The sequence below is a fragment of the Cloeon dipterum genome, chromosome 2 (genome assembly GCF_949628265.1).
Source record: "Cloeon dipterum chromosome 2, ieCloDipt1.1, whole genome shotgun sequence".
Taxonomy (NCBI): domain Eukaryota; kingdom Metazoa; phylum Arthropoda; class Insecta; order Ephemeroptera; family Baetidae; genus Cloeon; species Cloeon dipterum.
The window spans coordinates 27,162,598-27,188,920 of record NC_088787.1 but is presented as its reverse complement, the minus strand read 5'-3'; the positions used below and the strand labels follow the sequence as shown (position 1 = coordinate 27,188,920).

At 41.8% G+C, this 26,323-nt stretch overlaps 1 protein-coding gene across 1 annotated transcript in view; it reads left to right on the top strand.

Moving 5' to 3' along the window:
* LOC135935184 (fibrillin-2-like) overlaps positions 1-26,081 on the top strand; it is a 33,269-nt gene extending 7,188 nt beyond the window's left edge. Inside the window, exons 3-38 of the mRNA XM_065477317.1 lie at positions 115-276; positions 6,933-7,094; positions 7,862-8,404; positions 8,582-8,925; positions 9,406-10,201; positions 11,279-11,475; positions 11,535-11,712; positions 11,819-12,049; positions 12,269-12,679; positions 12,859-12,984; positions 13,045-13,170; positions 13,218-13,343; positions 13,393-13,474; positions 13,565-13,922; positions 17,468-17,602; positions 18,954-19,229; positions 19,462-19,839; positions 19,901-20,039; positions 20,095-20,208; positions 20,259-20,618; positions 20,726-20,854; positions 20,909-21,157; positions 21,207-21,352; positions 21,410-21,591; positions 21,655-21,854; positions 21,908-22,087; positions 22,329-22,644; positions 22,695-22,873; positions 22,980-23,309; positions 23,683-23,916; positions 23,973-24,148; positions 24,252-24,554; positions 24,685-24,852; positions 24,906-25,016; positions 25,078-25,218; positions 25,274-26,081. Of these exons, the coding sequence (XP_065333389.1) occupies positions 115-276; positions 6,933-7,094; positions 7,862-8,404; positions 8,582-8,925; positions 9,406-10,201; positions 11,279-11,475; positions 11,535-11,712; positions 11,819-12,049; positions 12,269-12,679; positions 12,859-12,984; positions 13,045-13,170; positions 13,218-13,343; positions 13,393-13,474; positions 13,565-13,922; positions 17,468-17,602; positions 18,954-19,229; positions 19,462-19,839; positions 19,901-20,039; positions 20,095-20,208; positions 20,259-20,618; positions 20,726-20,854; positions 20,909-21,157; positions 21,207-21,352; positions 21,410-21,591; positions 21,655-21,854; positions 21,908-22,087; positions 22,329-22,644; positions 22,695-22,873; positions 22,980-23,309; positions 23,683-23,916; positions 23,973-24,148; positions 24,252-24,554; positions 24,685-24,852; positions 24,906-25,016; positions 25,078-25,218; positions 25,274-25,504 (8,519 nt within the window). The 3' untranslated portion in view covers positions 25,505-26,081. The remainder of the gene's footprint in view (positions 1-114; positions 277-6,932; positions 7,095-7,861; positions 8,405-8,581; positions 8,926-9,405; positions 10,202-11,278; positions 11,476-11,534; positions 11,713-11,818; positions 12,050-12,268; positions 12,680-12,858; positions 12,985-13,044; positions 13,171-13,217; positions 13,344-13,392; positions 13,475-13,564; positions 13,923-17,467; positions 17,603-18,953; positions 19,230-19,461; positions 19,840-19,900; positions 20,040-20,094; positions 20,209-20,258; positions 20,619-20,725; positions 20,855-20,908; positions 21,158-21,206; positions 21,353-21,409; positions 21,592-21,654; positions 21,855-21,907; positions 22,088-22,328; positions 22,645-22,694; positions 22,874-22,979; positions 23,310-23,682; positions 23,917-23,972; positions 24,149-24,251; positions 24,555-24,684; positions 24,853-24,905; positions 25,017-25,077; positions 25,219-25,273) is intronic.
* The last annotated feature ends 242 nt before the right edge of the window (positions 26,082-26,323 follow it).

Sequence of the window (26,323 nt, the reverse complement as noted above, 5' to 3'; positions counted from 1 at the left end):
CAGTAATAATTCAAGTATAAATTAAATAACGCAAAAAAGGAGTAGAAAATATTTGTAATTTAAAATATTTTTACAAAATCTGTGAGCATAAATTTGCTTTTATTATTTTTCTAGCAATTTGCACGCGATCTTGTGGCCGAAGCGGTCAGTGCATCAAGCCAAACGTTTGCATGTGCGACGGTGGCCAATTGGCCACCTCGTGCTACAACTACGGCCAAAACAATCACAACAACAGAGGCTACTCCAACGGCAACCAGCTTTCATATCTACCGCAATGTGAGTATTCCTCTCTTTTGCCCATGAATACTAATCCAAACTATATATTGTCAAAAAGATTAAAGAGCGACGCGGCATGGAAAAATCCTGTTTTTTAAGAAAATGTTTTTTCTATATATTTTATTTACCTCCCTTTCAAACATACAATTCCAACGGGCTAGTTGATTTCATGACTTTGCCACACAATCCGAATTACCCTGAAATGAATTTTTCTTCTCGAATTTTCGTAACTCCTAGCTTCAAATTGCTTCAAGAAGTTGATGAAATTGTGGGCTTTAAATTATTTTGTTTGAGGGTTGTTTCGTAAGCACGGTAAACAGCGACATTCAAAGAGTTTGAAACTCGTTATCATTTCATTTGCGATCAGCAATCGACAGTGAGTGCAGTAAATCGTTAATCGGTTTTGTACGGTCTGTGAGGCAAAGTCCTCTGCAGTGTTAATTTGTATTTATTTGCAATATAAGGCCTGTGAGAGGTCTAAACAGCTACTTATCAGTATACGAGATCCTTTAAATTTTCACTTTTTCCACCATCTTAATTAAAGCATGTGTGGGGGGATACAGTCTGTTCTAATTTTACGGCTTGTAATTTTGATTTATTTTTAAGCATTGGATTAAATGTTTTTTTAATAAAACCCTAGTGCTTTGACTCTTCTATAGGTTAAATTTCAGTCACACAGAGAAAATGCTGAATTAATTGATTTTGGGGTAGATAGCTTAAACGTAGGAACCTTTTACAGGTGTTGCTAAATCCAAAGAAAATGTCAAGAATCATTCAATCCAAGTCTCGAAATAAATTTTTGTTCTAGAATTCTTGTTTGGCTTGCACTCGCTGCACTATAAGTCATTCCAATCAAACTCCACTCGCATTTTCCCTTATTCGTGTAAAAAAACAATGCTGACAACATTCCTGAATCTTGTCAAGCACGCATAACAGATTTCAGTGAAAACAAGTTTGAAACTTGAGGTGTATTGACATTTTCAAGCTGATTACTTAGCTGATCTACTTAAATTTCTTCTTTGTCGCGCTATTCCATTTCGTCGCATGCTCGATTTTGATTGCGCGACAAGAGAAAATGATTGACTCGCTCGTGTGCACACTTGAGACGCACGGGTTCGGTTTTCAAGAGAAATCTGTATCGACTGCTGCGATGCTCGCTCACCGCCTCAGTCGGTCTGGTGGGCGCCAAAAGTGAAAAATAAATAATTTCAGGCAGACTGCGGGGAAATCGCAATAAATCAACAAACACGTGTAAAAACAATCAACACACGCGATCCATCAGGTGAAACACAAGACCCTGTCAGCCGTCTATTGTTTACGGCAAACGACAATTTATTCCTAAACAACACGCTCCTAATAAGGAGGCTGGTAATTTGTTTTGAGTAGAAGGAGTCTAGACACGCATCAAACGCTTAATCTCTTGTCGCAAGTGAGATAAAAGCTATTTGAAATTGGATATAAAGCGGCTCTCATTGCACTAATCCTCGATAATTTGGCGCCATGCGACAGTAAACTCGCGAATCTTAATCGCCAAAAATTTGCACATGTGGCTGATAGGAGTCAAATTTATTGACTAATCTGCAAGGTACATGATGACTTAAACGTTAAATTGATATGCATTCATACGGATAATATTAACATTGAAGTTTTTTCACGATCTTAACTGTGACCCAAATTCAGATTCGTGCAGACTTAATAATTAATCCAGGCAGTATATCATCATAGTGAATTAGGCGACTTCACTTTTATGTACAAATTGCTTGTGCAACTTATGCACACGTGCGTCGCGTTGGCTGGCTAAATAGCATGCAAAATAATTACGAAAGTGCTTCATCATGCGCGGCTTTTTGTTCATTATTGTTCGATTTTTAGCCATTTATCTTTGACAAATATTAGAAAGATGAACGCAATGATATACACAATAATCAACAGTAACTGGCCACCGAAATTCACAAAGTCTATTTTGAAGCTAGATAAAATTGACATTTTTTTCTTCGTGAGTGAGACTAAATAGACATCATCCCATTTATTTGGTTCTGCGTTTTTCATTCCATAAAATAATCCTTGTTAAACTTTTTATTTATTTTTAATTGATTTGTATACGTGTTTTATTTTGTTTTTTAATGTGCTCTAATAGAAATAAGTTTTAAAAAATCCATTAAGCTTCCACTGACTTCCATACTGTCATTTTTGTGTGTATAGATTTTTCGTTATGAACCAAAAGGTAATTGCAAGCGTAAAGTGTGTGTAAAGTAACAAATTTAAAAAATGACTCTGAAAGAAGCCCCCAAACTGAACAAAATTTGAACATCAATAGTTTTCGTGTTACACGCCTAGCTTCCTTATTAAAATTATGTTTTGCATTTAGATTTTGCAGTACGCAAATCCAAAGATCAAGTAACAGGATATTTTTAGCTCTTAAAAAATTGTTTTCATTCAAAGAAAATGAATAAATCGTTGTCAGCTCAATTTCTTTCTATTAATGCTCCACCCTGTAGCCTTCGTGCAAAACCTGACCGTTCCATTCCCTTGACGAAAGCCTATCGCTATGCAATAGAGTTAGTTCAAATATTGACGATAATTTCCGAAAGCCAAACAAACACAAACACAAAGATCACGCAGTTGTTGACTTTCGCTCGCATTTCTGCGCGAGAGAATGGCATCATCAGCATCGCCATCGTGGACCGCGGGTGCAGAAAACGAGCCAACCGAATTTCACAGGGGGCTCGGCACCGACTACGGTTTAATTAACTCGCACAGGGCGTGAGTGCGTTGCAAGCGTGTGTACGTGTATGTATAATAAAATGAGATGGAGTACCGAAATTTTGGCTGCCTAGTGAGCAGCGCGTAGAGGAATATTTGCCGAGGCCAAACACACACCTCGTGTGTCAACATCTCCTATCTCGCCTCCTTTATCTATTCTATTGCATAGCCGAGGGGCTTCACTTAACAATTCACACTCGACGCGGTGGGTGCCAACGACGACCCGCCGCCGCCGCCGCAGCAGCAGCCGCAGCCGCGTTCTCCTCGTTCTGCACGTTTGTGTGTGCACTCATGTACCATGTAGAGCACATACGAAACGTGCCCCCGTGCGCAAAGAGCGCTGCAATTACGATTGCTCTTTTATCGCCACCGCACGCTGCCCGGCATGCTGACGAATAAATTAGCACCGTCCGGCCGCAGCCTAGCAACGCCGCGAAACGAATGCCATTGTTTTTTTTCGATTCTCTTAGAGACCAACACTGATTTTAAGCAAACACGCTGCATCGCGACCTCAAATCTCGCCTCGGCAAATACCTATCTAGACATGAGGGGACAGGTTAACACAGTCGATTTCTTAATCTTGCATTCTATTTGTGTATACAGCATTTTTGATGTTGCTAAATTTAAATGCAAGACGAGATTCGCATATTTCTCAATGTAAATTAGACACAAAAAATATTGAGGCCTGAAAAAAGAAATTATATAAACACCAGGGGAAATTTGCTTAAATAAATTTAACAGAGAGAGGGATCGAAACAAGTGCTGGACAGTTTGAGAACGTGCTAAAATTTCTTTTCTTTAAATTTGCACGTACGCAGTCAAAAATGAAATTCGATTTCGCAAGATTGGAATTTCCCGGAGATAAAGTTTAAAAGGTTTAAAAATCTAACAACAACAAGCTCGTTAAGTTTGCTTTTTTTAATTCGCAAATTATTTGAACGAAATTAGCTTTTAAAATAGAAAATCAACTCAGTGGATTCACTCATAAAACTAGAATGTTATGGCCCATTGAGCTTTATATATGATTAAATTTCATTTACATAATTTTTTATCACGGGATTCTAAATTAAATCTGTAAGCATCAGCTGAAGTCATATTCATTCAACGCATTTATTTACTCAGCTAAATTTATGCTGAGATCCCAGATAAACCAGTCCAATGATTTGCATCAGATGTGAAACTGATCTTACGATAATGAAATAAGTGCAATTAAAACAAGTCACTTTAAATTAAATAAAACTTGAATTTAATTGCTACTCAATCAAGTGTAATCAAAGTGTCTGGAAGTGCTCAGAAACAGCAATTTACAAAAAGCCCGTCGGTCTATTTTCCCATATAAGTCAAGCGGATGCAAATGAATCTCGTAAAGTGTCAATTTACATGCAAATTAAAATAAATTTACAATTTAAACCTCCCACTGATCGGCGAACAAACGGCTTCGGCGTATTTTATGCAGCCAACGAGCATATATACTGCGCTCTCTTCAATCTCTTGCTTGTTATTCTTTATATTATTCAGCGGAATATTGCCTGCTTGAGAAGTCGATGAACCAGTTTCTTACTTACTTAGCCCCTGCTATGAAAAAGAGATCGGCTTTTATGAGTTTTCTGCGGCCGCATTTACATTATTACGTGAATAATAATAATCATCATCATCGTTTCAATGCGTGTGATCTGTATCTATTCCGGCACGCCGGTTCACTTGCATCTCATCTCGCCAGAGAGAATGTAACGCGTTGAGACAGGAAAGCAGTGTACACAAAGTATTCAATATTGTAAAAACAAAAAACTGCTGCAGCATGAAGAAGGGTAAAGATGAACACATCTTATACATATACGCATTTTCTTCATCTGAAAAAATATATTTATCGTTCAAGGCTCAAGAAAAAATACACTAGTTTCACGAGCTGTGTTTGTCAGTCCTCATCTGCTGACTTTTTCTTTCCTCTATTAGTAATCGTTATGCAAACTTTGTTTTATTTATGATTGCAAAAACATAATTGCATAATTTTATCAAAAAGTAATTACAGTCTAGAAATGTGATGGGAAAGTGACAAAGTCTAATAATAAATCATCATTATCGACACTTCAATAGAATTAGATCCTTGAGTATTTATCAGTCATGTTGTTTTTTTCGTAGTACAGTTGTGCTGCACTGCGTTGACATAATATATGCATGACGTTATTAACTGTTGAATAATTTTATTTTAACTTTCGTTCTTCAATTCCTCGCTAGTAAATTAAAACACGATAAAATTGTATCAATAGATTGTTTGTCAAAACAAGAATTGGTACAATAATTGGTCATTGTCCTTTGTAGCATCGAAGAAGGTCATTTTAATCATTTTCTACAATCATGATAAAAATAATTGAATTTAAGTGTACAAAACTCATTTTACCACCATTAAAATACACATATCACTCTCTTAGTTTCTATTGCCCACTTTTTAGTTTCTTCAGTCAGCCAAGAAAATAAGGGTCATAAAATTTGGGAAAATCTACAAAATGATCTTGCATTTTGCATATTTTTGTGGTTATTGTGTTTTTTTATTAGGTTAATTCATAAGATTTGAAAATCAAATTTGAAGAGCCACAATACCATGAAGTTCTTCTATCGAAGCATCTCTGTCCAGAGAGTTTGTTCAGTCAGTGAACCTGTACTTGTATGTTAGGAACTAGGGCGACGACAGACACCCGTGGAATTTGCCAGCGTGCGAGTAATGTAGGAAGTGTCGCGTCCGAGACGAACGGGTTGGCTCAAGTCACACCAAACAACCCCTTTCGTATGCAGCCGTGATTTATCGTGTTTATTTATTTAGATAAGCGCGCGCGATTTTTTGCCGCGGGACACGCCGCACTTTCGGAGGCTGCTGCATTACGTCATTGTTGGCTCAGCGGGTTGATTTATTTGAATGCACGTCCGTCAATGCATTGGATGGGAGTTGCGCGCCCGGAAATGCTTTTATGGGCCTTATCGTCGACTTTTCTGCGGCTTTGACTGTTTCATTCATGCATCTCGGAATTATCGCAGAATTCGCACCTCGCTGACATTTTCCCTCGGCGCTCAGCCGTGCTTCGAATACAAAGGTTTGTTAATATTTGCGTTTCGCACACAGCTCTCGCTTTGCTATTCGCATTCGCGTCTACGATAAGTGGAATTCTAGGCACACCCACATCAGATGCCCTTTAAAACTAGAAATGGCCTTAGTTACAGAGCTATAGCAATTGTGTATTTTGTAAAAGATTCCTTTTGCACTGCTTTTTTTAAAATTTTAAACATAAAAATGACTTCACCGGCGGAATATTTGGAGAAAAAAAGCCTTCTCACAACTATTGCGGATGCAGGATTCGACCTGTCTCTCCAAATTTTTTCCTCAATAATGCTCGTAAGTGATACCTGCATGCAAAGGGTGCCATAAAGTTGCGCGGCTGCTTCCCGCTATATTTGGCAACCGAGACGGCGCGCGTTTGCTTCACCGCGGCGACTTGAACGAGCGAGAATTATTACATAATTGCGGCCGATATTGTAAATTTCAGCGGATCATCGAAGTGGGCTGCCTGATTTGTGTGTTACTGTGTTAAAATGTGGACCAGGAAACCGAGCGGGCGCAGGAAATGACTGCGGAGGGTGTGCCCTGAGCGCTGCTTGATTTACGGCCACGCGTCACCGTGCTGCTGAATTAATGCCGAGCGGCAAATTAAAAAGCCAAATTAAGCAGACGCCAATTTGCCAGCTGATTGATGTCCTCTCTTGCTTATTAATCGGCCCAGGCAGCAGGATTAAAAATGCGTGAAATTCCCCGGCTCGCTCGACTCGCGCGAACCGATCCAATTAACCCGATTAAAAGCCGTGGGAGGCTGTGTTGATCTTACCATGAATAATCTGTGTTGCAGTCCAATCGGGCACCAGAAACGGAGAGCAGCTGAGCATTGATTACCAGAATAGGCGCCGAGAGAATGGCGACGGCTGTGCTTACCCTTGCCTCAACGGAGGCACCTGCGTCAAAGGACGATGCGTCTGCAGGCTTGGTTACGTCGGTGAATACTGTGGAGAACGTGAGTCAACATTGCATAATTTTGCACCAATAATAAAAATTTCGTAATCAGTATCTAATTAAAATGTAAGTTTCTAAAATTTTTGATGTGCAAGAAATTGTGCTCAAAATATTATTAATTTAAATGAAATCGTCTAATAATCGACCTTTTTATCTCAAATTGACTAGAACCTAAAGCTTTTTCGTTGCCTTGCTGCACCTGTGAATTTCTTTAAAATTAAATATTGCATTATGATTGGTAGCAAAATTTAGGTTTGTGAAATTTAGACGATCGTCTTTTTTCTCGGCCTCTGTTTTATTCTTATTTGTTCCAATTTTACGATTTAGAAGGATTTATAGTAAAAAAAAATGAAAAGTAATCAGTTTGAATATGCATATATAGAGTCCAACTTTGTCCATAGCTTAAGTTGCCTATCATACTTGGTATCACCAATTTTATGTCTTTAGTGATGTCTTCATCAATAATATTAAAGTTAGGATGATCTTTCATTCATTGTGTTTTTACAGCCAGAAAATATTAAAAAGTGTAGCCGCTATTTCGCTGAGAAAAAACAGCCGTAAATTTTTCAAGAAGTCCGTCTATATTTCACAGACCTAACAATGATTTAAAATTTTAACAAATGTAATAAAATCATTATGATCGAGAAGGATAAAATTGTCTTTGAGCGTTAAAGCTCTGTTGGAGAAGCAATAAATTAAATGAAAATATCAACATCCTGAAAGCCTAAAATCCATCCACTTGAGCTTTGTCCTCGTGTCCTATTTCAGCCGTTTGCAGGGAGCCATGTCTCAACGGTGGGCGCTGCATCGGGCCAGACCGGTGTGCGTGCGTGTACGGGTATACAGGGCGGCGGTGCGAGGCCGACTACCGCACCGGGCCCTGCTTCATGCGCATCCGCAACGACATGTGCCAGGGCCAATTGCCGGGCGTGGTGTGCACCAAGCAACTGTGCTGCGCCACCGTCGGCCGCGCCTGGGGACACCCTTGCGAGCACTGTCCCGACCAGCTGGACTGCGACCACGGCTTTCTCAAGAACGTGCACTCGGGCGAGTGCGTCGACATCGACGAGTGCGAGGCCATTCCTGCACTGTGCGGCAACGGCGGCAAGTGCGTCAACAACATCGGCTCATTTACCTGCGAGTGCCCTGAGGGATTGGCGCGCAACCCCGACAACAACAACTGCGAGGACCTGAACGAGTGCGACGACGCCAGCACGTGCCAGGACGGCAGCTGCCACAACACGGACGGCAGCTACTATTGCATCTGCAACCACGGATTTATCCCCGCGCAGGACAGGAAGAGCTGCATAGGTTAGTCATTTTAAAGCAGTTGATTTTTATTTTTTCGTCAATGTTTTTTATTTTTAATATTTAAATCCAAAACTATTATATTTATGTCTTAAAATGATTGATTACTTTACAGTGAGAAAAGGTTTTAAAAACTACAATTTTTAATCTTCAAACCTGCAAACATTTTTTTTCCGGCAGATGCTCGTCAGGGCTCTTGCTACACATCCCTAAGCAACTTTGGACAGTGCAGAAATAGGTTGACGATGCGACTGAGCAAAAAAGACTGCTGCTGCGGTATGAACATGGGCAAAGGTTGGGGGGAGGACTGTGAGATATGCCCGTCAAACGGCACCAACGGATTCCGACGGCTCTGCGGGGACAGCCTGCCGCCGGTCAACGAGTGTGTGCTCAGGCCCAACATCTGCGGCCAGGGCCAGTGCGTCGACACTCCCGAGGGATACAGCTGCGAATGTCACGCGGGGAACACATTAAAAAATGGCATCTGTGAGGATATTGACGAGTGCCAGCTCAACTATTGTCAGGTACGCTTGCTTAAAAAATTTAGGAATTCAAATTTTGCTCTCCTACATTATGTTTCGGAAAAAAGGAAATGAAGATAACACACGTAGTTGTTATTTTTTTAACAGCTTTATTTCTATTCAAACAAAGATACGGTTCTCTTTGCTAAGGAGTTTGAGAGTTTTAAATATTTTTTAAATTCTCTAACGGAATTTTTTTAATTTTTTGAAAGATTAAGTTCAACAATAATAACAATACGCAATGGATTTTGTGTACTATTTAAAATGAAAGACAAAATTATGATAATATATGGTTTTTTGCTTTAAATGTGCATTCTAATTCAGAAATTGATGCTCTAGAAATTTCTATGATAATTTAATTTAATTTTTCGAATGTTTAGAGCACGTTTTCCCTCCCTCCTTCGAAATAATTTGCCAGGATAGGATATTATCATATTACACAAATAGTTTTATTAATTTCACGGATGGACTGTCTGATTATAGGGGGGCCGTTGCATCAACACACCTGGAAGTTTCACGTGTAAGTGCAACCCGGGCTTCGACGTCTCGTCGGACGGCCGTCACTGCACTGACCACGACGAATGCGCAGAGCGTGGCATGTGCGCCAACGGTAGGTGCACTAACATGAACGGTTCGTTCAAGTGCCACTGCAACCCCGGCTTCATCCTTTCGCAAACGGGACACGCGTGCGTTGATGTGGACGAGTGTTACGAGAACCCACGCATCTGCCTGAATGGCCGCTGCGAGAACACGCCCGGTAGTTACAAATGCAAGTGCAGGGACGGCTTCACCATTTCTCCGGACGGCGCCTACTGCACGGACACGGACGAGTGCTCCGGCGCCGGCATGTGCGCCAACGGCCGCTGCGTCAACATGGACGGCAGCTACAAGTGCGTCTGCGACTCGGGCTTCAAGCTGAGCCTGGACGGCTCGCGCTGCGAGGACCATGACGAGTGCCAGTCCAGCCCGTGCAAGAACGGCCGTTGCGTCAACACCGTGGGCTCGTTCCGCTGCGAGTGCTCCGAGGGCTTCTTCCTCGGCGTGGACGGCCGCTCGTGCCTTGAGACGAGACGCGATCTCTGCTACTCTTCCTACAGGGACGGCGTCTGCTCCAATCCGTCGCTGGTGCCGGTACCCAAGTCGAGCTGCTGCTGCTGTACCGTCATGGTTGGCCAGCCCATGGGTTGGGGAACTCCATGCACGGCTTGTCCGCAGCCAGGCACCAAGGACTTTGACTCACTGTGTCCCTATGGACCGGGCCTCACCTACGGAGGAATAGGTAAGCTAGCGAACGATGAAAGTAAATTTTAATCATTTTTAAGTTTATTGCTACATGCTATTGTTTACATGGCTAAGTGATCGATATTTTGAGAGAAAAATTCTTTGTACGATTTCAACAAATAAAACTAGCAATTCCACGTCAAATTGGGGAGAGATTGGATGAGGTCTTGAGGCGTTAAAAATTTAAACTGAAACCAATTTTTTTTCTGAAAGTACTTCAGTTAGAGAAGATGGGATTTGAGTTCGGAGTTCGAAAAAGGTGGTCGGTCGGTCAGTTTTTGAGTGTTTCAAAATTCTCGGAAAAAAAGAGAATAACAATCTGGAAAGATCGACTGACTGTAACTTTGTTTAGTTTACCTACTCGAAATTTTCCCTATCTACCGTAACTTTTTATTCTGAATAACTTTTGAATCTACAAAAAAGTTGTAGGCAAAAGGTCTCATTTTCGATTTTTTTCGAAACTCTGATTTTTAAAGTTATAATAAAGTCCGATTTTTCAAGTTGCTGGATCAAAATGTAGCCCATGAAATTTTGCTCAAGCACAACTAGTTTCATTATTGATACACTCACAGTAGTTCCGCAACACTTACGGTTTGAAGTCTGAAATCTGGCTCCGAGCCGAAATATTATGGATTTTTTAATGAAAACACGCCTAATGTCGATGAATTTGATTTTTTGTGTTTGACTCACTTTGGCACGCTAACAGAACCTAAACCGAACCTTTTAAGGCTAGAGAGAACCTTCAAAGCCTTACCCTGACTTGACCCTGAGGCGCAAAATATTGAAATTTGACCATTTTGAGTTCAAATTTGAAATCATAATTGCTAAAAGTCACTCTTAATTACAGATATTTTTAAAAAAAAATAGTTCCGAGCCGAACATTTATTGGGAATATAATTTTCTTCGATAGTTCACTTTTATAAAATTATTAAATTTAGTTAAAAAAAACTCAGCCACAACTATTCTGGCAACAAATTGGAGCTCAAAAAATTGAAAGTCTTGGCTTTTCCAGTTAAAATTAAGGCAACCAAGGATTTTGAACAGTTTTTAAAGTTTTGTCAAAACATTCAATTAGACATCAATGAATGCGCACAAAACCCTGGCATTTGCGGCAACGGTGCGTGCGAGAACCTGAACGGCACCTACCGCTGCCATTGCCACCCTGGCTACGAGCTGGATGCCAGTGGCAAAAGGTGCGTTGACGTGGACGAATGCAGTTTGCCGGACATGTGCAACGGCGGCCAATGCAAAAACACGAACGGCAGCATGCAGGTTTGCTCGAGTTTGCAAACTTCGGAGCTTGAATCTTACAATCGTCTTGGTGGTTGCAGTGCATCTGCCCGACAGGCTCCAAAATGAACCAGATCACGCACGCCTGCGAGGACATAGACGAGTGCCGCGAAACGCCAGACGCCTGCATCAACGGCGTGTGCGTCAACCTCATCGGCTCGTTCCGCTGCGACTGCGACCTCAACTCGGTTCTGGACAACACCGGACGCATTTGCATCGGTGAGCACATCTTTTCATTTTTTGTGCTTCGAATTAGGTTAAATTTTGAATGAAACTGCATGGGTTTGGAAGGAATTTAAGACTCGCCTTGTTAATGCTTCTTCAGACAACAGGCGAGGTTCATGCTGGACCAAAATGGTGAACGGTCAATGCGAGAACAACCTGGTGCGGCCGACGCTTCGTTCCGAGTGCTGCTGCACGGTCGGTCTGGCGTGGGGTAGCCCATGTGAGGCCTGCGACACCGAGATGTGCGACTGCCAGCGCGGCTACGCGAAGCTCGATGGAAAAACGTGCATCGACGTCAACGAGTGCGAACTGGAGCCTGGAATCTGTAAAGGTAATTTTTAAAGGCCAAATTTTAATTAAAAATGTTGTAACTTTTAAAGTCACGCTTAAAAAATTGGGTGCGGTCGAGGTTTGTTACGATCAAATCCAATAATTTTTTAATCAAGTTGCAATTGTGAAAACCTTCACATCCTTTTTTAATTTTCAAAATTTATGTTCGTGTATCATTAAAAAATAAGGATTTAGAAAAATCTGCACCTTTGTTGCGAAGGTGGAGGCGAGTGTGTCAATACGGACGGCTCGTTTGTTTGCAAGTGTCCGGCCGGACTGACCCTTGACTCGAGCAAGCGCCGTTGCATCGACCAGCGTGAGGAGCCGTGCTTCCTCGAGTACCACCACGGCACCTGTGGCAGGCAGCTGGAGGGTCTGTACAACAAGAACAAGTGCTGCTGCTCGGTCGGTAAGGCGTGGGGGGCCACTTGTGAGTCCTGTCCGCGCCAGGGCACCCAGGCCTACGTGGACCTCTGTCCGAAGGGGCCCGGCTTTTACGAGAGGCGAGATGTGAACGAGTGCGCGTTCCCAGGGATGTGCGAAAACGGCCGGTGCAAGAACACGGTCGGGTCCTTCACGTGCAGGTGCAACCAGGGCTTTGCGATCGATGAAAACGGAGTCAAGTGTATTGGTGAGTCTATTAATCTAAAAGAATTAATTTCTTGATATTTTTTAAATATTTCAATTTTTACCAACTGCAGTTTTACGCGGTAAAATATTATCTCTTTAATATGAAAACAAAATCGAATCAATTTTTAATAATATGGTTTTCATATTTTTTTACAAAAAATAAATCATGACTATGTGCAGATATTGACGAGTGCAGTATCATGCACGGTGTTTGCGGAAATGGAACCTGTCGCAACACACCAGGCAATTTTAAGTGCGATTGCAACGAAGGATTTGAAAGCACGGCTCTAATGCAAGTTTGCATGGGTATGACTTAAAACCAGTGAGTAATGTTGGTTTTCTTTAACTATAAATTATGTTCTATAGACATCAACGAATGCGAAAGGAGGCCGGGTCTGTGTAGAGGAGGTACTTGCAAAAACACTCCTGGAAGTTTCGAGTGCGTTTGCCCGCCGGGACATGAACTTGCCCCCGACAGACTCTCTTGCAAAGGTGAAGCATACACTGATGGTGGTTCAATTTGTAAAATTAATTTGCAGACATTGATGAGTGCTCACGAACAAGTGGAATCTGTTCTAATGGTGTTTGTGAAAACATGATGGGAACCTATCAATGCATCTGCAACGATGGCTACAAGCAGACAGGACTCAAGTCGCACTGTGAAGGTATCAGCTGCCGCATGAAAGTTTTCATTTTACTGAAATGTTTGGTTAGATGTTGACGAATGCGAGGTGAACAATGGGGGATGTCAGGATCAGTGTGTCAACACCATGGGCAGCTTTAACTGTGCCTGCGGGTGAGTGTGCCAACAAGTTTAACAAACTTTATTTCCATTTCAACAACGACAATGTGCTTAAAATGATTCCTCATTTTTCCGACTCATTAGAGAAGGTTTTGTCCTATCGCCGGATGGCCGTTCTTGCATGGACGTGGACGAATGTCGCGAAAACTCGCGTATTTGCAACGGTGGAAAGTGCACCAATTCCATCGGCAGTTATCGTTGCACCTGCACAGAGGGGTTGCTGGCCAACCCCGACGGCTCGTCGTGCTCGGACGTGAACGAGTGTGAAATGGAGCCAGGGATGTGTCTGCAGGGCACCTGCGAGAACACGATGGGCTCGTACATGTGCCAGTGCCAGCCGGGCTATTCAGTCAAGCCAAATGAGGTGGGCTGCACCGACGAGGATGAGTGTCTGCTGGGCTACAACGACTGTGACGAAAACGCTGAATGCACTAATAATATGGTAAGTGCAGTTCAAAATTTTAGCTCGACCAATCTCTTTCAAATCGTTATATTTTAAATTACCTTCATCCGTGGGAAGAATTTTTTCTTACTGTATTAAATATATCGTCTTGGTGCCGTAAAAATCGCGCATGTGTTCTTGGTGTACCCGTAAAAAGCGCGTATGTGTTTTTGGTGTACCCGTAAAAAGCGCGCATGTGTAAAGTTGCGCATCTGAAAAAGTGCGTAAGTAACAGTGGGTTACCAAACACATTTTTTTTTAAATTTTAAATTTTTGGCGCCTATTACATGCCCCATCCAAATATTATGCTCCTCTGACAGCAGGAACATCATCTAGTGACAACGCCAATAAGTAAGGATAGTAGCCGGCAGCCGCGTAAACATGCATACCTCTCATGCACCTCTCATAAGATTCATTTTGTTTATAATTTCGTTGGTAATGTGAATGAAGTATGTTAAAGGTATAATACATGAAAACTAGTAAAATAAAATGCAATACCAATACTTCTGTTAGAGCAGCTTGTAAGGATGATGAGAAACAAAGAAAGGAAAACTACTTCTTGCAGAATGCCCACATACACGCGCATGATGACAAAACTGAGATAGTTTTGCAACTCCAAATCTCGGGTTTTAACCATTAGAATTGAAAAAACTAACCACTGTTGGAATTTAGCGGTGGTTATTTTTTAATTCTGTTGGTTCGAACCTGAGATTTGGGGGTATAATCAATCCAAAAACTCAACGCGGATGTTCAAAGGTCACAATCTTGGGAATTATTTGAGCATACTTCAAAGCTTTTTGCTCAGGGGTGTACTATAACAAAAATTTAATAAACGTTTAACTCGTTTCAACATGGCTAACAGCTTTTATGTTTACCTCAAAGTGGTAGGTCAAAGATCAGGTCATAAAAATTAACTTTTGGATTTTAAACTCAAATTTGAAAATGAATATATTGAAATTTTTTATTTTTTTCATAGCCATTTTGTAGAGCACAAAAAATTAAGCTGCAAACGACAAAATTTGGAATGGCGTTTTTCCTCATTTTTTTAATAAAAAATGAAAATTTCGAAAAATCTTGTTTTCTGAGGTTGCTAAAAATCGATGATCGATGAAATCTCGACTTGCAATCATCCGATTTTGAAAAAAACCGAATACCGTTAGACTTGTTTTAACGTCCCCAAGTGCACTAAAGGGGTATAGTACCCACCAACCCCCAACCCCCTTTTAACCCCTTAATTACCTGAAATTTAGCATTATTCGTCCGTTTCAACACCTTAGCACGACGTTGACTTGTAATTGTCTTCTTCAAATCAATTTAGTTACTTAGTTCACTTCAATACGAGTCAAACGGTACTTAATTTTTGTAAATAGGACCACCTTTTTGTGTTTAGTTCGAGATTTGGTGCTCATCGAGCATTTTAATGCATCCGCGTCTTAATAAAAAACTTTGTGCCACCCAAATATCAGGTTGTAGTGGTCCTATTTTCAAAAATTAAGTATCGTTTGACTCGTATTGAAGTGAACTAAGTAACTAAATTGGTTTGAAGAAGACAATTACTCGTCAACGTTGTGCTAAGGTGTTGAAAAGGCCGAAAAAATGCTAAATTTCACGTTATTAAGGGGGTTAAATGGGGGTTGGGGGTTGGTAGGAATCATACCACTTTATTGCACTTAGGGATGTCAAGACGAGTCTAACGGTATGTGGTTTTTGAAATTCGGATGATTAGAAGTCGAGATTTGGTCGATCATCGTTTTTTACTAACCTCGAAAAACAAGTTTTTTCGAAGTTCTCATTTTTTAATAAAAAAAAATGATACAAAATGCCATTCTAAATTTTTACGTTTTTAACTTAAATTTTTGTGCTCTACAAAATGGATATGAAAAAAATTAAAAATGTCGACATATTCATTCTCAAATTTGAGTTCAGATTAAAAAATCTATTTTAATGACAACGACATTTGACCTAAAAAATGTCATGTTTTTTTGAAATGCAAAATCTCCGAAAACTAAAAATTAATCGCTCATGATTAAAGTACAAGCTAATGTTGGAAAGTATATAATTAGGCACTAGGTTTGAAGAAAAATCATGAAATTTCTTATTAAAACATGCAGGTCTCGGAAGAAAGCCTATTTGAAAAGTGGGAACTTGGGCTTTGCTTCGTGAATTTTTGATAAAAATTGTAAGCCACCATTTTTGCATCTAATAACAGCATTCAAATACAGCAACAGCTTCGATGTGCTCCATGCATTGTAGTGGGGAAACAGTTTTTTCTCTCTCCTGTAAAATTGAGATTTGGAGCTATGCGCAAATTTTACGGGTACACCAAGAATACATGCGCGCTTTTTACGGTTACACCAAGAACACGTGCGCGCTTTTTACGGGTACACCAAGAACACATGCGCGATTTTTACGCCACCAGGACGATATGTAAATTGATCATTTTTTGTTTAATAATTTTTTAATTACGCATGAAATTTTAAAAAAAATATTATTCTAAATTAAATTTACTGTGGTGACTTGATTCGCTCCTTATAAATATTAATGCTTGTTAACTTCCTCATAGTGCTGATCAATTTTTAGCAATCATTCATGGTAGAACTAAAAGCACACGTTTCAACTTTTCGCACGTTGTGCTTCTGTTGAAATTAAGAGCCGCACTTTTTCAGTCTCTGAATCACTCACCTCTTTTGCTATCAAGTCATCTTACACACCACGTTCTCAATTATGCATATCGTTTCATACCGCAGTTTCAAATTTCCTTTTAAGCCGAGTACTGCTGGTAACGAGATTGCATCGTGCGTGCTCGTGGGAACAATCCACTTTTTACAGCAGATATACTCAAATTAAATAAAGGCGCGATAGAATCGAACGCGCGCAACGAGCGGTCCGCGCGCCGGTGTCAAAGGGTGAAGTGACCCAGACTCTGCTTGGGAAGATCTGCTGAGATTGCTACGCTCGCACTCGCCTATCTCCTCTGTTGGAAAAATGTAATTGTCCGCCGCTTTTGTGCTCTTGATGTATGTTTTCTCTCTTATCCCCATCTTGTGCGAGAGCAAAAAGCAAAATAAAGAATCCGAGATCGGCGTGCCGATGCGGCAGAGGCAAAGCGCCACAACAAGAGGCAAATATTTTGCATTATTCATGCGTCCAGCCGCGATTTTTCACAGCTTTTGAGAATATTTTTTCATGCCCGTTCGTATCTGATTGTCATGTCTATTGATCAATTTATATTATAAAGCATGAGGAGAAAATAGATTTTTTGCGTAAAAATATTTTTAATTCCTTCTTCTTCCAATAAATTTTTTAAATACAACCCAGCCTCTGCCAAATACCTTAAATAAAAACTGCACAAAACCGTATTACGATTTGCTGGTTTTTTCCTGAAGAATTTTTTCAAGGAAACAAGCTGGTTTTGAAGTTTGCGAAGGAAAACTAAACAGCAGTTAAACTATAGCCAAAAGTATCACGTTCGCTGGACAAACATCCTTGACAACGATGGTATTTTTTTTCTGCACGCACTATAACGTTTTGCATGCGTGTTTCAGGGCTCTTACGAGTGCAAGTGCCGCGACGGCTTCACCGGCAACGGCTTCAGCTGCCGCGACATCAACGAGTGCCTGGTCAACAACGGCGGCTGCGACTCGAATGCGCAGTGCATCAACACCGAGGGCTCGTTCAAGGTAACGCACATTCGCCGTTCTTAGCCCAGCAATAATTATTACCACCTCCCGCCCCGCATTATTCAAGCCCCGGAGCCCCTGCGCGCTCTCGACCCCGCGTGACCCCGAAAAGCGACACGCCGAGAGCAGGCGCGCGGAATAATTTAATTGATCGCCACACTGCGCCCGACACATTTGCATGATGATGATGGAGATGCGCAGAATGAACTTCAAAAGTTCTCTGTGGCACAGAAAAACGTATTTGCGCACACATAAAGTAGAAATTGCTGCGGTTTTTTATGATTTTTTTTCAAGTTGTACTCTCGAACCGTAATTTGGATTATATTTACTTAGCTGCACAAACATATTTAACTTGGAAAAATTATTTTTAAATGAATTTAAATCCCTTAAATTACGAGTTTGTTTAAATTACCAGAAAAACGTAATGCAGGTTTCGAAAACTATATTTTTTATGATTGAATATTGGATTGTTGTTTTACCTTTTAATTTTATGTTCAAACCCAATTTTAGCTACTTTGTTAAATTCCACAAGATCGGTTATACGTTCTATTCTCTTGTTAAGCAACACTGGGAATAAATATGCATCTCGCCAGGTAGAGCGAGCGATATTTCCCTTCTTCCTTTTGCATAATAATCTGCCGTGTGATATATTGCTATTTTATGGTAATATAAGCCACGACCGAAGTCAACTCATCTTGGCAGTGCCGGATGAATGTGCCTTTTGGCTAATTTGGCATTTTTACTCTTGAGCTAACTGAATATTGACGTGAACTTAAATCATCCGCGGGGCTTGTCTCATTTTGTACATTATCTTTTAAATGAATTTAAATTATCGCCAATTACCAGATGACGTGAACGAAGTTTATTGCAAAATTACTGGCCAACCCTTTGCGAACAGAGCCTGTTTCTACTCATGAATATAATATATTATGTCGCACCTATATGGTACCCGTGTATCAACATGATAAAATTATTATTGCCATGTATGAATCAAAACTACTTCCAGACAGTAAAGCATAAAGACCTGTAAATTAATTTTAGTGTTCACGCTATAAAACGTGAATAAGGTTGTAATGACCGCTGATTAATTGTTATGAGGTTTTGAAAAAGGCATGATTTAAAGTTGACTTACAGTTTGCACCCATACCTTTGCATTTTTATGATCATTTTTTTAAATTGAGGTGTGTATAGATCGCCGTTCTATTGATTTTTGTAATGCTCATCATTGGTATTTTATTATTTATTTACCATATGCTCTTTGTAAACAACAAGCTCAGCAAAAATTTGCATAATATGTAAACCTTAGTTAGAATTAGGTATATTTAAATTTTGCTTTTTTATGTGTTCGCAGTGTGCTTGTGACCAGGGGTTCAGGGGCAACGGCTTCTCGTGTCAGGACATCGACGAGTGCTCGGACGACCCGAATCTGTGCGAGAACGGCCAGTGCCTCAACTTCGCGGGCTCGTTCCGTTGCGAGTGCGACATGGGGTTTATGAACCCCGAGCATGGCAACGAGCAGATGTGCATAGACATCGACGAGTGCAGGATGTTCAACAACCTCTGCGTGTATGGCCAATGCGTCAACTTCGTCGGCATGTTCCGCTGCGAGTGCAACGAGGGCTACCAGGTTTGTGTTTTTTTTTTAAATTCACCTCGTAAGAAAATATCAAATTTTTGTCTTATAATGCCTTATAACACCTTTTTTTCTGTGTTATTTACTGGAAGGGAACTTTTTAATAATTAATCAACACAAACATATATGAAATGAATTATTTCAATTTAATTATTTTGTTCTACGGTCATATTTCCTATATTTAAAAAATACCATGCAAAGATTTTCATTACAAACAAAATCAAAGGTGGACAGCAGCGGTGGCAACTGTACAGACCGCGATGAGTGCAACTCTCCACAGGCGTGTTTATACGGCACGTGTGTCAACACCGACGGCGCCTTTGAGTGCCACTGCCCGCCGAACCACGACCTGATCGAGTCCGGCAACGGGTGTGTGGACAGAAGGGAAGAGTCCTGCTACTTGGACGTGGAGACAGTGCCCGGAGGACGGGGCCGCGACCGCTGCACCATGCCACTGAGTAAATCGGTTACCAAAGCAACGTGCTGTTGCTCCAACGCGGGAAAAGGCTGGGGATCGCGATGCGAGAGGTGTCCCGAGCCGGGCACAGAGGAGTTCGACCAGCTCTGTCCTGGTGGAAAGGGGTACAGGCCTAACCCAGTTACGGTAGGTTTAACTACGTGCCTTCCTTAGGAACAGGTGCTTGAAACTCTGTTTAAAATTTAAGGTCGTGTTGGAAGATATTAATGAATGCGCGGAAATGGACAAACTCTGTGGAAATGGTCATTGCACGAATACGTTCGGCGGATTTATGTGTTCTTGCGGAGATGGCTACAGATTGGAGCATGATGGTAGCATGTGCGTTGGTGAGTTAATTTTTTTAACTCTCTCTATATAGGTTCTAATTCTTATATTTTTTAGACGTTGATGAGTGCAAAGACAGCGCTGAAATCTGCGGCGTTGGGCGATGCGACAACGACATCGGTTCGTACCGCTGCGAATGCCCTGATGGATATATGATCTCGCCAAGTGGAAGTAAGAGAGAAGCTACAAGCTAAAAATAGTATAAAAATTTCCCTTTTCAGAGGAGTGCATCGACATGCGCAAGGAAAATTGCTACATGACATTCAACCACTCAGACAACCAGTGCTACAAGCCGATGAGCGAGAGCATCACTCGAAAGGTGTGCTGCTGCTCCATGGGCCAGGGCTGGGGCAATCCGTGCCAACAGTGCCCCAGGCAGGGTACCAGGGACTACCTGATGCTGTGCGGCCCCTATCCAGGCATGGTCATTGATCCAATGACCAACATCACCAAGATCATCGATATGTGCAAGCTGATGCCTAACATGTGTCAGCATGGCAAGTGTATTAACATGCCTGGCAGCATGGAGTGCGACTGTGACAGCGGATATATTTACGATGAAAATGCTCATCAATGTATAGGTACAGAATTTTGATTATTTAATCTGGAATAAAGTTCAATAATTATTATTTAAGAGCAATGTGTTTCTAAATAAATCGAATACACTTGTAAATTTACTCTTTTTTAGATGAAAATGAGTGCAACCGCTATCCTAGTCCTTGCAGGGGAAACTCCGAGTGCATCAACGCTCCTGGCAGTTTCTATTGCCAATGTCCAACGGGCTACAAGCTGAGCATTAATGAAAGAGACTGCGAAGGTTTGAAGAGAGCTCCACAATTAACAGCAATGTTGTTCATCTTTTGTGTTATAGACGTGGACGAGTGCAGGGAAAGGACTGACATCTGCCAGAATGGCGAGTGTACTAACTACCAGGGCAGCTTCCAGTGTCTCTGTCATCCTGGATACACGTTGATGCAAAATCGGCACTCATGCGTGGACATCGACGAGTGCCAACGCCAGGCCACCATATGTAGCAATGGAAACTGCGTCAACACCAATGGCAGCTACAAATGTTTGTGCAACCAGGGCTTCAAGGTCAGCCCAGACAATATTTGCGAAGGTAAAAGGAAATAATTCTTGCGAGCCAGTGTAATTGGTTGGTTTTGCAGACATTGATGAGTGCAGACTGCACCCTCACTTCTGTCGGAACGGCAGGTGCAAAAACACCATTGGCTCCTTCACTTGTGAGTGTGCTGATGGATACACCTTGAGTGCAGACGGGCAGAACTGCAGAGACATTGATGAGTGTGTTGAGGTAATGGAATAGGGTCATATAGCAGAAGCAATTTATTTGTAATGGTTTTTCCTCCAGGTCCCTGGCACCTGTCCGCTTCCAGGCACGTGCCAGAACATCATGGGTCACTACGTCTGCCAGTGTCCTCCTGGCTATGAGCTGGCGGCCGACAAGAACAGCTGCATCGACGTGGATGAGTGCTTGGCCAATATTGGAATTTGCGACGGTGGCATCTGTGAAAATCTTCCTGGCGAGTTTAAGTAATGCTCACTTATATAACATAGAGTAGAAAATTTAGAGCTAATTACGACCGCTCGTTCTAGATGTATCTGTCCCGAGGGCCACATGGTGAGTCACAACGGCATGAAGTGCGTGGATACTAGGACGGAGCAGTGTTACGACTCGTACCGAAGGGGACAGTGTAGCAAGGGCAGAGACACTTTCCAAACCAGAAAGCAATGTTGCTGCACCATGGGAAAGGCGTGGGGCCGCTATTGCGAAGAGTGTCCGCGGCACGGCTCAAGTAATTAAATTTGTAAATCCACAAAGACACATTAACGAATTTTCTCTGCACAGGGGAGTTTGAAGCACTGTGTCCAGGTGGAATCGGCAGAAATGATGTCGGAGATGACCTGGACGAATGCAAGCACATGAGTAATGCTTGTGAAAATGGCGAATGTATCAACACAGATGGCTCGTATAGATGCGAGTGCGCCCAAGGCTACAAACTGGATGCCTCAGGAAAGCGGTGTATTGGTAAGATTTCAAATTATTTTGCAGGCATTAGGAAACAATTACAGAATAATTTCATTTATAGTCTGAGCAAATTTTTTCTTTCGTATCTATTTGTATTTTTTTAATTATTTTATTTCTTTTAAAGACTTTATTGGTTTGGGTTTCTTTAAATCGAAGACTCGACTTTTGTACTTACAATTTATTAGCTACGTTTCATACAAGTTAGTTGGTATTATTTCCAAAGCTAATCTCTAATTAATAGATGACAATGAATGTGAGTCGGGCAATATCTGCGGAAATGGCACTTGTTCCAACTCTGTCGGCGGTTTCGAGTGTCAGTGCTCGGAGGGCTTCACGCCTGGCGCGATGCAGATTTGTGAGGATATCAACGAGTGTCTCGAGTCAGACGTGCACCAATGTGCCTTCCGCTGCCACAATACGCCTGGCTCCTTCCGCTGCCTGTGTCCGTTTGGCTACAAACTCGCCGACGACGGCCGACACTGCGAGGACATGGATGAGTGCAACACCCCGGCAAACAACTGCAAATTCATGTGCAAGAATCTCATTGGGTCGTTTAGGTGATTAATAAGCGAATAAATGATGGCCTGTATCATTTAAAGAATTTTAGGTGTATCTGCCCGCCTGGATACCAGCAAATGGGCCACATAGACGACTGCAGGGACATCAACGAGTGCGCTCTCACTCCAGGTCTGTGCCAGAATGGCTACTGCATCAACGACGAGGGTGGATACCACTGCGAATGCCACCACGGCTTTAAAACTAGTTCCGACGGAAAATCGTGCCAAGGTAATATTCTTCATTTTTTAAGTAGGCAACCTGCACGGCATCAGTGTTGTGCAGGTTGCCTGTTTTCAATGCTTGATAATAAATTAATATGTATGTATGCATCCAGATCATCGAATCGGCGCTTGCTATCGACACCTGAAGAACGGCCGGTGCGTGCATAGTGACAACCTTCCTCAGGTGACCAGGTCAGCCTGCTGCTGCACGATGGGTGTGGCATGGGGTCCTGCGTGTCAGCCTTGTCCTATTGTTGGTTCCGACGAGTATAGCCAGCTGTGTACTGCGAGTGGCTACCACCCTGACGGCACAGATATCGATGAGTGTAGCACCCTGCCAGATTTGTGTAGGAACGGACAGTGCGTCAACACACTGGGCTCGTACAGGTGCATCTGCAACAAAGGGTACAAGCTGGACGGATCTTCAAACACCAGATGCGTTGGTAAGAGGAGATCCTTCTATGAAATTAAATTTAGGGAGTTTCTTAAGAGCAGAAACCATACAATTTCAAGCCCTTTGAACATAGTAAATTTTACTGTACAAATTTTAACAAATCGTCTTAATGAAAGATATAATAAACTTTGAGCTTAAAAATTCAAATCCAAGACCATAAATAAAGTATTAATGCCAAATATTAATATTTGATCAAGGAAAAAATATTCAAAGCTTTCAAGAATATTTTTGTTTTTGTGTCCATGAAAAGTTTTTAGAACATTTTTCAATTTCAGTTGAAATTATGACATCCTTGTGTCCCTTTACCCTCTACCAAAAATAAATTGTTATGTTTGCAAATTAACATGAAAAAATGGTTCCAGATATTAATGAGTGCGACAACAACCCATGCAAATTCTCATGCAAAAACACAGAAGGCAGCTTTGTGTGTTCATGCGCACCAGGATATGTGCTTAACCCTGATGGAGTGAGCTGCCGAGACTTGGACGAGTGCGCCACTGGCAGACATATTTGCCAGCACGAGTGCGTTAACACCCCTGGAAGCTATGACTGCACCTGCAGAAAGGGATACAGACAAACAGGAGACAGGTGTTTGGGTGCGTGTTGTAACACAAGTTGCAATGGGGGAATGTTAATTTCAAAACTTGTTCAGATATCGATGAATGTGCCGAACCTGGAGTTTGTCCGCCACCTGGAACTTGCATTAACACAATGGGAAGCTTCAGGTGCATCTGTCCTAAGGGACTCAAGCTGGACTCGAGCGGAAAATTCTGTGGGGACACTGACGAGTGCGCTAAGGATCCGTCAAAGTGTCAACATGGTTGTCAGGTACATTTTTTTGGGAATACCAGCAAACGTTTTAACTTTGTATATAAATTTAGACGATATTTTTAAATGTATAAATTATTTTTGACTATTTCTGAATCTCTAGAACCTGTTTGGAAATTATCAATGCGGCTGCCCTGACGGTTACCTACAGAACGCTCTGCACAAGCAGTGCGTGGATGAAAACGAGTGCCAACGCAATCCATGTGCCCCTGGCACCACTTGCATCAACACCATCGGCTCCTTCCGCTGCGGCTGCCCTGACAGCTACCAGCTTGACCCAACCCTCTCGCTTTGCATTCAGATGGCTGCCGGCTGCATGAACAGTCCTTGTGCCTTTGGCTGCCAGGCGACAAGTGGAAATCACTACACATGCAGCTGCCCATCAGGCTACTACAGAATTGGACAGGTAAATTAACTCTTCAAAAAATTGGAAACAAAAGTAAAGCATTTTTCCAAGAAGAAATTCATTTTCATGATTTTTAAGAGAAATTCCCGAGTTTTATTCTTGTTGCATACATTATAATCATTTCCACCAGGGTCACTGCATGACAACAATCAATCCGCCTTCAAACGGCTACCCAAGGTCACCATCTTTCGGTCCAGACATCGATCTTGGAGTCCCAACCTACCCTATTGACGTGCCTGAGCCGTATGTAGACCCCAATTCGCGGGTTATTTCGACAGAGGGCTGCTTCTCTTGCAATGTAAACAGTAATTTATTTTTTAAAATAAAATTTAACCATGTCATTGAATTTAGCTGAATGGTTTCAACGGCAAGGGAGGAAGTCGACACAGAAGGTCAGGAAAGAATAAGACACTGACTCATCATTCTTCACATGACAGTAGAAGATCTTGGAACAAACATATTGTAAGGTTTTAGGGCAAGTGGCCATCATCATTACTAAGAATCTCTTAATTTTACAATACAGATCAGGAAGAGAAGTGTCCACATGTCTAAGCTGGCAGAGCATTTGGCAGCCGACCAGCAGGTCTTTTTAAAATTGAAACTCTCGCAGACCAAGCACAGGATGCGAATCCTCAAGCTGCAGCCTGCAGTCACTCACTCAAAGGTAGCTAACATAATTTTTAAACCTACGTGCACACTGTAATGGGTCGACTTTGCAGCGATATATCAAGTACAACGTAATTAAGGGCAACGAGCACGGTCTGTTCGAAATGGTGCCGCGGCACGGCGTGTGGGCGCTGCACTTCAAGCGGAAAATGAAAAAGCCCGGCGTGTTCGACCTGGAGATCCAGGGCGACCACTACAGCCCTGCGCACCCCAACAGCGCCCTTTCCTCCAAGTGGGAGCAGCCCCTGGCGCTGCGGGTGCGCCTCGTGGTAACCGCCTCCTAAAGACTCACTGCCGCCCCCAGCAGGGCCCCCAGGATGAGACCAATCTAGTTATTGTATCATTTTGAAAACACAAAATCTCCCACTAACGCGAGAACCGCGACGATCACTATATGTATGGTATTTAATTCGAATTAAGCGGCGGAAATTTGCCGCTCGCTGCCTTCGCCTTGCGCAAGTCGCACTGATTTCGTTCGGACGCAGCTGATTCTGCGGCTCCCGCGGCCTCTGAGCGAGCTGCGAAATCAACATGTGCCACTTTATTACTCTCTGTGTTCCAAGTACTTAAAAGTATTAAGTTTTCTTTTTAAGTATGTTTCGTAATTAATTCTAGCCTAATTATTAGAGTCACTCCTCTATTTACAATATGCCAAAATAGCCAAATTGCTTGGAAAACAATAGTTGAAAATTAGGAACTCGTTAATTTTATCATTAAATCACTGGTTAAGGACTGTAAATTTGTAACAAGTGCCAGATTTTATAACCCTTGTGAAACGCGAGAGATGATGCTTGTACTTGTAGAACTTCCCCTGATTTGTAGACAAAGTGCATTTAAATAAAGCTTAAGTACTCATTGTTACTTTACAATTTTCTATTCTATTCATTCATCTATTCATTTCTCACTCAGATCAATGAGATCGATCCTGAATAGCCAGGGAAAGGCCAGGAGGCTCGGCCAACGCCGACATCCTCCTGAGCGATATCCCAACTCCCTGATAGACTGATGATGATGACGATGATGATAAACTCTCTTTTAACGTTGCAATCAACACTATAGACAAGGCTTTGCCATACACATTATTAGCTAAAATTTAAAAAATA